We start from the raw sequence: 10,694 nt of genomic DNA, 5'->3' as shown, positions 1-10,694 counted from the left end.
ACATCATTAGTAATTAGGGAAATGCAAATTAAAACTACCCTAAGGTATCACTTTACCCTAATCACACTAGCTAGGATCAAGAACACAAATCATACCAAATGCTGGTGAGGATGTGGAGAAAGGGGAACACTCATTCACTGCTGGTGGCATTGCAAACTCATGCAGCCTCTATGAAAAACAGCGTGGAGAACTCTTAAAAAACTAAAAATGAACCTACCATATGACCCGGTTATACCACTCCTTGGCATATACCCAAAGGCTCATCCTATTGTAGAGACACTTGAACAACCATGTTTGTTGCTACCTTTTTCACAATAGCTAAGAGATGGAAGCAACCTAAGTGTCCCTCAACTAATGAGTGGTTAACAAAAATGTGGTATATTTACACAATGGAGTTCTATTCAGCAGTAAAGAAAGATGAAATAATGAAATTTGCAGGTAAATGGATGGATCTAGAAACTTTTATACTAAGTGAAGTAACAGAGACTCAGAAAAACAAATGACGTATGTTCTCCCTCATATGTGGCTCCTAGCACCAAATCCTTTTAAATTCAGGTCCTTTTAATAAGAAGATGCTATACAGCAGTCCCTTCTGCATCAAATATCTACCATCATCATGACTTTGGATGAGCCTGATTGCTAAACATAGTCACAATTGGGCTTGTTGATGGTTGTGCTCATTCATTAAAGGAGGGCCAAGCAGGATCACTGGACCCTCGCCTGAGTATTGAGCCACTCTTCCCAGCCAACTAGTCCAGCCTTGGAAGACAAAAAGAAAAATGAGGAAGAATCCAATAGAGGGATGCTTTTGGAAGCTCTTGTCAAGAAACTTCAATGGACTGTCATATGAACATTTGAAAATTTCCCTGTTCTGACTTTTTTCTAGTTCCCTGTCTAGAACTTCTAATGCTAATTACTCTAGCCTTTACTTCTCCTTCACATCTCCTATTCATGATTCAAGGACTTTCTTTTCCCCCTACAGACAAGAGTTATGCAATTTGGGAGTCTTTTAGATAAACTCACTGAAGGGGTACTCCAGTTGCCTCATCCGTGTTCAGCATGGAAGAAGCCAGAGTGGTCTGCGTCCCTATTTCCTATTGGCAATTTGGGTAATCCCTTCAGAGGATGGCATGATAAGAATAGGAGGTAGGGATTGGCTAGGCAGTTAGGGTAAAAAGACCCCAAAGAAATGTAGCCAGTTTCTTGGCTAAAAGTCAAAATGTCCTTGGGCTTGTTAGCAACATATTCTGTTCCAAAGGCCCTAAATGTCAAAAGTATTTGGGAGGTTATATCTAATCCTTGAAAGATTTTAGGGTTACCTCTACAGAGTGGGCAATGTTGGAGGGGAGGGAGTGGGCATGGATTTGATCAAAACACCTTATACGCATGTATGAAATTCTCAATAAAGTTTTGGTAAAAATAAAAATAAATAAATAAAAGAGAAATGTGAAATGCCAAAAATGAGGTAAAGCGTCCAGGGAATGGAATTAAATTAAAATAGAAATCATGGGTCTGGAAAGATGGCTCAGTGGGCAATGTTGGAGGGGAGGGAGTGGGCATGGATTTGATCAAAACACCTTATACGCATGTATGAAATTCTCAATAAAGTTTTGGTAAAAATAAAAATAAATAAATAAAAGAGAAATGTGAAATGCCAAAAATGAGGTAAAGCGTCCAGGGAATGGAATTAAATTAAAATAGAAATCATGGGTCTGGAAAGATGGCTCAGTAGTTAAGAGCCCTGAGCGCTCTTGCAGAGGACCTGGGTTTGATTCCCAGCACCCACATGGCGGCTACGAACCGTCCTTAACTCCAGTTCCAGGGGTATCTGAAGCCCTCTTCTGACCTCCGTGGTATTGCACAACATGAGTGCGCTCATATACATGCAGGCAATACACTAGTATACATAAAATAAAAAATAATAAAATATTTTAAAATAGAAATCATGTTTCTTAGAAAATATTAACTCTAAGAACTAATTTGGAGACATGGATTGGAAAATGGTAAAGTGACAGTGCCTGTGTGAAAATCTAACATTGTTCTTAGGGCAGGACATTTATATTTGCATGCAGGCAATTTACAGACGTGAACAAAAGAAGAAAATGGTTCTGTGCAGTTTCATTAGAAGTGTGATATTAGCAGAGTTGGTGGCAAGCATGCTCAGATGTCATGCTCACACTTGTGTGGCCTGAGGGCTCCTGAAGCCACGGGCAGAGTGGAGAAAGCCACATGGGCACTTGGTTAGCTCCTGTCAGTTCCTCACTCAGGCATCACCACCAGAATTACTCATTGCCCCCACACCCATAAGTTCCACCAGCACCGTGAGCCATCTGACATTTGTTGGGGTTTGTACACATTCCCAAGTGGCTGTTGGCACTGTTTTTCTGAAGGGAGCACATGGATCCTCATGATCCAGACTAGCCATTGAGGAGGAGACTGAATGGGTGCAGTGTTTATTATAATATTAATAATAGTATAATATATAGAGCAAAACGGGAATGTGGCAAGTGAGATTCATCAGGTGCTTAAGTGGCAACTGGCATTCAAAGTGCATTCAATGTGTCTAATTCTCCTAAAATTTAGTATTTCCTGACAAGCTGTGAGACAGATATCATCCCTGTTTTATAGATTAGGAAACTGAGCCCAGAGAGGTGAAGTAGCAGAAGGCACGGTGAGGCACTTCCTGTGTGCTCATGCTGCATGAAGGTGGCATGCCGAGGCCAGCGCTCTGCCCAGCCATCACCTGCCAGACTCCAGCATCCCCTGGGAGACCCTTTCCCTGCTCCTATCTCCAGGCTAGATCAAATGTGCTGTGCAAAGATTCTTTATCAAAGATTTGTGTGTCATACCTTGATGCAGCTCCGAACTTCCTTACAAATTTACCTTTTCTTTGTTGGTTTTGCGGTGCTGGGGTTGAACCCAGGGCCTCGTGCTAACCACGTGCTTTACCACTGAGCTATATCCCCAGCCTCTTTTCTGTTTTATTCCCTCAAGGAGTTTGACACAATCAATCAAGATATCTACAGTACTTCAAAATAAAAAAATAAATGAAAAATTATTAGAAAGAGAGTTGGGGGCGGGGAGCACTCCCAGGGCTGTGCTTGCCATCCGAGTGCTTCTGGCTGACCAGGTCTCACTTCACTCTGAAGACAGATGAACAGTGTGGGCCCAGGACTTCCTATCCCAGTGGCCTTTGAGGCAGAGGGCCTTTCTTCTAGCCCTGCTATGTGACAGTATTGCAGCGGAAAGAGATTTTGTTGCCAGAAAGAAAAAAATGGAATTAGTCCATGTGAAATCCACAGTTAAATAGAAGAACTGTAATGTAAATATTCCCAGAACTGTTTATATAGATCAGCAGGAATTAATAAGAACAAGGTAGCAAAATGATGGGCATGGGACTAGGGAGAAGGAAGAACACTGTCTAAGCCTGACCCCACGCAGACCTTGATCTCCACCCAGGACCAGCAGTGTAGCCTGAACACCATCTCATGAACAGGCAACAGGCACCCCTAGCCTTCAGTACACCTTGAGAGCACATGTTAAGGCTGCTCTGCCCACTCCTAATTCTCTCCAACACTCAGCACACTTTGGTCTCTGTTACCTACGCTCATATAAAACACTGTAGTGGGCTTGTGTGGTGTCCATTTCCTTTGTCTTTTCACATTGAAATATGTCTATGTGTGAACATGTCCAGGAATGTTTGTTTGTTTATTTGCTCAGCGAGCATTTCATAAGCACTTAGTAAGTGGAGGAGCTAAGCCCAGAGAGCCTGAAGGGGGAATAGAAATGTGCTCCTCTTCTCCCAGCTCCATTCTGAAGATAGAGACTGACCTGACAATCCAGCAGAATGAACAGAAACTGCATTCCAGGCAGGGGGATGAAAGGGTGGTAGGGACAGAGCATATCCTTGTATGTCGGGTCACGGAGTGACAGATAGCAGGCTCCTCATGAGTCTGAGTGGCTCTGGCTTTGCTGACAGGTGAAAGGAAATTGTTAGAGTTTGAAGTAAGAATGTTTTTATGTTTCTGGGCCTTCTCCTAGGCCTTAGCCCTCATGCTCCTTCCTGTCCCTTTTCTCCTTGCCCCCTCTATGGTTCCTCCACCCTGTGGGTCACTCAGTGCTTCCATTGGGGGCTGCTCTGGTGAGACCCCTGTCCTAATCCTGACCTCACCCCCTCCCTGTTCTGCTGCAGGGAAACACAGGTGTGCTCCTGGGTATGCTCCTGGTGTCCTTCGTCATCCTAGTGGCCCTGATCACCGTGTTGTCTGGCATTGGCGTGGGGGAGCACAGCGGTGTGGGCAGTGGAGGAGTCTACTCCATGATCTCCTCAGTCCTTGGCGGGCAGACAGGAGGCACCATCGGACTTCTGTACGTGTTTGGACAGGTGAGGCCGCAGCATAAGCCAGCTCTCAGCCCCTTCCTTCTCTCTGCTGCCATCTTCTAACTTCCTCATTCTACCTAGTGGGAGGCAAGGGTGCTGACAAGGGCCTCACTTCACAAAGGGGCACAATTGGTTCTGAGGAGGAGCTAGCACAACTAAGCCAGGTCCAGAGCCTGTACCCCCGAGCTCCTGCACTATCTCGCCTCAGCCTCATGGGTTCCCAATTTGACCCAGGACCAAGCCCTGGCCAGTACCACTCCCTCTGACTTTTTAGGAGGGGTGTGCATGACAGTGGCCCTGGCACGCTGTGCTGTGGGCCAGCATTGGGCGTGTGCCAGAGGCCTTTCCTAGAAGCAGTCCTTCCTTGAGGAGTTGGAGCTCTGACAGGTCTGATGGCTTGGGTGGCTTTGACACAGGCTCCGGCCCTTGTGTATATACTCAGTCTGAGAAGGAGAATACTAATGAGGAGGCCACACAGTGGGGTGGACAAAACCATGCAGAAAACCAGTGGGGAGGGAGACATTCAAAAGCCTATCTAAGGCTTAATTAGCTAAAATGCGGGAACAGTGACTTAATGCTGGGGAAACAGTGTGCAGGCAGAAGTGGCTCTTTGTAAGACAGCTTAGAACATAAAAGCTTTTATGAAGAACAAAGTGTGGTGGGTGGTTGAAAGAACAACTATAATAACAATTTGTGTAAGAAACTCTCCAGAGAAAGCACTGGGTTTGTTTCTTTTCATTTTAAGCAGCAGAGGCAGGAAATCAGCATAAACCAGATTGTCTAATAGTATAGAGTTAAGTGTGTGGGGGTGTGTATGAATGTGTCTGTGAGTATGTGTGAGTGTGTGTGAGTGTGTGTGCATCTGAGTGTGGATATGTGAATGTATGTGTGTATATGTGGGGGGTATGTGTATATGTGAATGTGTGTGTGTGTGTGTGTGTGTTTGTGTGAGTGGGTGTGTTTAGGGTAGGTACATGGGCTGCATCTGGATCCCTACTTGCTCATTAAGACATACTTGCCTTTACTGGAGAAAGATTTAAGTACAATATAGGGTAAACATTCTTAATCCAAAATCCATAATGGTCCAAAGTCCAAAACATTTTGAGCATCATATTGAACAGGGCTCAAAACTTTCAGATTTGGACCAGGCAAATATAGTGGCCCATACCTTTAATCCCAACACTTGAGAAGCAGAGGCAGGCTGATCTCTGTGAATTCAGGGCCAGCCTGATTTGGAAACAGAATGTGGTAGCACATGGCCTGTGGTCCCAGCGCTTGAAGCCTGAGGCAGGGGAATTGTTGTTCAAGGCCAAATTGAGCTAGAGAGTGAGACCCAGTCCTCCTCACAAAAAAATGTAAAAAGAAATTCAGATTTTTTAACTGAGCACTGTGGTACATGCCTACAATCCCAACACATGGGATATTAAAGAGGGAGGATGGTGAATAGGAGATCAGCCTGTGAGCTATAGTGCGATCCTGTCTCAACAAAACAAAACAAACAGCCCAGAATATCCCAAACCAAAACAAACCCAGACAATAAGGAAACACTAAATAAATGCACTTCAGATTTTGGAGCATTTCTGACACTAGATTTTCACATAAGGAAGCTCAATCCATATTCAAATATTACAGAATCTAAAAAAGTCCAAAGCCTGCAAGGCCTCGGGTGGTGAGCATCAGGAAGAGCGAGCAGTGGCTCCAGCCGGTGTCATGGTCCTGAGGGTTTGTACCGAGATGTTTTGCTGCTGTCTTGTAGCTACAGAGGCTGCAAGCTGGACACATAGATGGCCGCACTTTCCCTACTCTCTGGGCAGACAGATGCCTCTAGAAGCAGGTGCCATAGATGGGGACAAGTGCAAAACATTCCAATAAAGAGAGGACACTGGGTTCCCAATTCATCCTTAGTTGGGCTGATTAGAAGGAATAGTATGCAAAGGTTTTCTCAGTGCCCACAGCAGTGGCCTGAGAAGCCACCGGGTCAGACACCTGCGCTTTTGCCTTCTTTCCACCTGGGCCTCTGTCAGCAGCCTGGAGTTCCCATGGTCAGCATCTCTGGCAGGCCTCTGTGCTGTCTGAGCTCTCCCAGTGGGGAGTCCCTGACTAGGATGTGGTACTTGCTCTCCAATCCTTATGTACTTGATTGAGTTTGGTTTGTTAGAATTTTGCTGAGGATTTTTGTACACATACTTCTGAGGGATGCTAGACTGTAGCTTTCTTGAGATGTCTTTGTCTGGTTTTAGTGTCAGGATGATAACACTGGCTTTAGGGACTAACTTGGGGGATATTCCCTCCTCTTCTAGTCTTTGGAAATGTGTAAACTGTTGGCATTAATTCTTTAAACCTTAGGTAGAACATAGCAGTGCAGCCATCCGAAGCCCTGTTTTTCTTTGTTGGAAGTTTTCTGATTGCTAGCATCATCTCTGCTTACACAGTATCTTGGTTTTCTGTTTGTGAATTAGGTAGGTTCTGTCTTTTGACCAATTTATCCATTTCATCCAGGTTATTTAGTGTGCTGATATATCAGTTGTTTATCAGTTTTTCTGTAAGTTTGTTAGTAATAGCGCCCCCTCATTCCTTGCTTTAATATATATATATATATATCTTTTGAGACAGGGTCTCCTTGTAGCCCTAGCTGTCTGGAACTCGCTATGTAGACCACGTTGACCTCACAGAGATCCACCTGCCTCTGTCTCCCAAGTGCACCACCACACCCAGCTTCAGCAAACAATTTTTATTTATTTAAGTAGCTTACAAAGTATTAGGGTTCACTATGGCACTTTCACACAAAATTTATTTTTGTTGATTCTCCTTCATTCTCCTGCCTTCCTCATGTCCTTCCACCCCCACCACCCTGCCTGTCCCCTCCTTTCCACTCTCATGGCAAACAACTTTCGATTTTGTTCATCTTTGGTTTCTGTTTCATCTACTCTAAGTTCTCTCTCCTTCTCCTCTGCTTCCTCTTCCCTCTCTTTCTATCTTGCCCTTCCTCCTCTCTTCTCCTCTTCTCTCCTCTCCTCCTCCCCTCCTCTTCATCCCTCCCTTCTTCAAGGCTTGTGTGTTAGAGATCAGAACACAACTTTCAGGAGTCGGTTCTTTCCATCTGCTGGGTTCCAGATTCCAGGTCATCAAGCTTGTGTGGCAAGTGCTTTGACCTGCCAAGCAACCTCACCCACCAGCCATCTCTGCTCTCTTTAGTTGAGTTTGTTCTCTTTCTGATTTCTTAGGGTGACAGATGAGGCTTCTGATTTGAACTATTTCTTCTCCTATTGTGGCTGGAGTCCTAATTCCTGGTTTATATTAACCTCTTCACCCCTCAGTCCTAAGGCATGCAACATATATTAATCTTCAGTGATTGCTAAAGCAGATTATGTGATTTTTGCCTTGAGCAGAGATTAGCAAATCCTGCAAAGGTCCAAATAGTAAATATTTTGGGTTTTGTGAGTCACATATCTCTGTTGCAATCACTCAAGTTTGCTACTGTAATACAAAAGTTGCTATAGACAATAATGAAAAAAAAAAATGGGTATACCTATACACCAATAAAATTTTATTTACCAAACAGGCAGCAAGCAGGATTTGGTCAGTGGGCCAAAGTTAGCCAAACACTGTCCTCGAGATGTGAAACACTTAAAACAGCCATTTATTTATTTATTTATTTATTTATTTATTTATTTATTTATTTATTGTCCTGGCCTGGAACTCCCTTTGTAGACTGGCCTTGAACTTACAGAGATCTGCCTGCCTCTGCCTCCCGAGTGCTGGGATTAAAGGGGTGTGCCACCATGTTCAGCCTTGTTTTTTTTTTTCAATAGTTTACTATTTTTATTTTATCTGTATGAGTGTATTGCCTGCATGTATGTGAGTGCACCTGTGTTGTGCAATGCCGCTGAGGTCAGAAGAGGGCTTCAGATTCCCCTGGAACTGCAGTTAAGGACAGTTTATAGCTGCCATGTGGATGCTGGGAATCAAACCCAGGTCCTCTGCAAGGATAGTCAGTGCTCTTAACCACTGAGCCATTTCTCTGGCCCCTTATTTTGTTTTTTTAAATTATTTATTTAATAGCCACATAATTAGAAGAAGCATTTCATTACAACAGCATTGACATATTCAATAACAATTTCCAGAGCTAAGATGCATCTCTTTCAAGATTGGCTGTAAATTTTTAGGTTTACAGTTGAATTAATACAGTTATACAATATTGTATTCAATATAAACCCTATGAAACACACACACAAAATCAATAAATATAAAAAATGAGTTATATTTGAGGAAGAAGCCTAAAAATTTGCTTCATGTTAATTAATAGATGTGAAAAACATTACCATTGAATTCTACCTGATGATATCCATGCTCAGGTGCCAAGGACCTCAGAAGGTAACCGACTGTGACTAGTAATAATCAGATATATAGAGATTAGAGATGCATGTGCAAACATCTAAGTGTTAGTTGCATTAAAAATGAGTTTTTCTGTATAAAACAGTATTTATTTTGTTTTTTAAAAATTATGTGTGAATGGGAGTTCAGTGCCCACAGAGGCCAGAAGAGGGCATTGGATCCCCTGGAGCTGAAGTAACAGGCTGTGGGTGAGCCTCCTGATTTGCTCCTGAAAGAGCAGCACCTACTCTCAGCCTCTGAGTCATCTCTCCAACCCCTATTATTATTATTATCATCATCATTATTATTACTAGAGACAAATTCTCACTCTGTAGTGTGTGCTGGTTTTGAACTCATGGTGATCCTCCTGCCTTAGCCTGCCAAGTGCTAGGATTACAGGCCTGACTAGCCATGCCCAATCAGAATAATGGTTTTAAGAGCTTTCAAAATCGGGGGCTGGAGAGATGGCTCAGCGGTTAAGAACACTGACTGTTCTTGCAGAAGACCCAGGTTCAAATCCCAGCACCCATTGGCAGCTAACAACTGTCCATAACTCCAGTTCCAGGGGATTGGACAGCCTCTGCTGTCCTCTGCTGTCCTCTGCGGGCATTGCATGACACAGGTGCACTTACCTACATGCAGGCATAACAATCATACACATAAAAATAAAAATAATAAATGAAATATTTTTAAAAAAAAGCTGTCAAAATCTTGCCATACCCTGTACACAAACTTTCTTCCCTTGCTCCTGAGGCCTGGCTAGCCGGCTTGCCTTATGGGATCAGACCATGGCCAGAGGCGGGGACTTCAGGTAGGGGCCCTCCTCCCTACCTCCTCCACTCCACAGTGTTTGCTTGAGGGACTTCTCCAGGGCTGCCTACTAGGACAAGAAAATGTGTGTCTTCAGCCTGAACTGAATGTGTAAAAACGTTTATCGTGGCTAATATTCTCTGTGCCGGACTCTGTACAGGAATGGTTGTGGATCAGGAAGCTTTATAGACCTGACAGAGGCCTGAAGTTTTCATCGTTGGAGTTAGCACATCCACTTATAAACCATACCATCTACCCACTCCAGCCTAAATCAGGATTTGCTCCTGAAGAAGAGGTTGTGAGGGAGCAGCTCTGATCCTCTAGTTCGGTTCCCACAGATGAAGGAGGAGTGTTTATGGCTATGAGTGCCCCATTTCTCTAAAACAAATTCCTTGGAATGGAGGTGCTCTACCCAGAAAATAAACCCCTCTTTAAAACAATGAGCACTGTCCCTGCCTCGTGTGGCAGGGAGTTAGATGTTTCCGTGTTGAGAAGGTAAAGAAAATGAGATACCCAAGATGTTAGGAGGAAATGAAAACACGTTTAAAACATAATGAACTCTGAGAATGTTTACACAGTCCTCCAAGGAAGGTGCTCTTCAGCCGGGACACTTTGGGGCAGCTGGCTTGCTCAGGGAAGGCCTGGGGATTCAGGCCTGCCCAGTGTCAGCTGTCACCAGCCCAAATGTGCTTGAAGGCCCTGAGTTCTGAGTTGCTTCCTAAACACAGCTGTAGTGGCTGTGTTTTTTTTTTTTTTTTTTTTTTTTTTTTTCTCAAAGTAGTTTTTGCTCAAGTATAATGGTATTCTTAAAGTGTTTTCTTTTATATTCCCTTTATAAGATTCTTTAAAAATTACAGATGGGCTAAGGAGCTGAACAGAAAGTTTTCAAAAGAAGAAGTAAAGATGGCTATGAAACATCTTAAAAGATGTTCAGCATCACTAATAATCAGGGAAATGCAAATTAAAACCACTTTAAGATTTCACCTTACCCCAGTCAGACTGGCTAAGATCAAGAAAACAAATGATACCAAATGTTGGAGGGGATGTGGGGAAAGGGGAACACTCATCCACTGTTGGTAGGGCTGCAAACTGATTCAGCCCCAATGGAAAGCAGTGTGGAGAACTCTTA

The 10,694-nt window shown here is 43.6% G+C and overlaps 1 protein-coding gene across 1 annotated transcript in view; it reads left to right on the top strand.

Annotated features, from left to right (window-relative positions):
* The window catches only part of Slc12a8 (solute carrier family 12 member 8), a 164,662-nt gene that overhangs the window by 39,308 nt on the left and 114,660 nt on the right, over positions 1–10,694 (top strand). The window contains exon 3 of the mRNA XM_008842992.3: positions 4,193–4,384. Coding sequence (XP_008841214.1) covers positions 4,193–4,384 — 192 coding nt within the window. The remainder of the gene's footprint in view (positions 1–4,192; positions 4,385–10,694) is intronic.

Source organism: Nannospalax galili, unplaced genomic scaffold, assembly GCF_000622305.1.
Source record: "Nannospalax galili isolate Female #2095 unplaced genomic scaffold, S.galili_v1.0 scaffold18, whole genome shotgun sequence".
NCBI lineage: Eukaryota > Metazoa > Chordata > Mammalia > Rodentia > Spalacidae > Nannospalax > Nannospalax galili.
The sequence above is the reverse complement of the archived record's forward strand: the minus strand, read 5'-3'. Positions and strand labels throughout refer to the sequence as shown.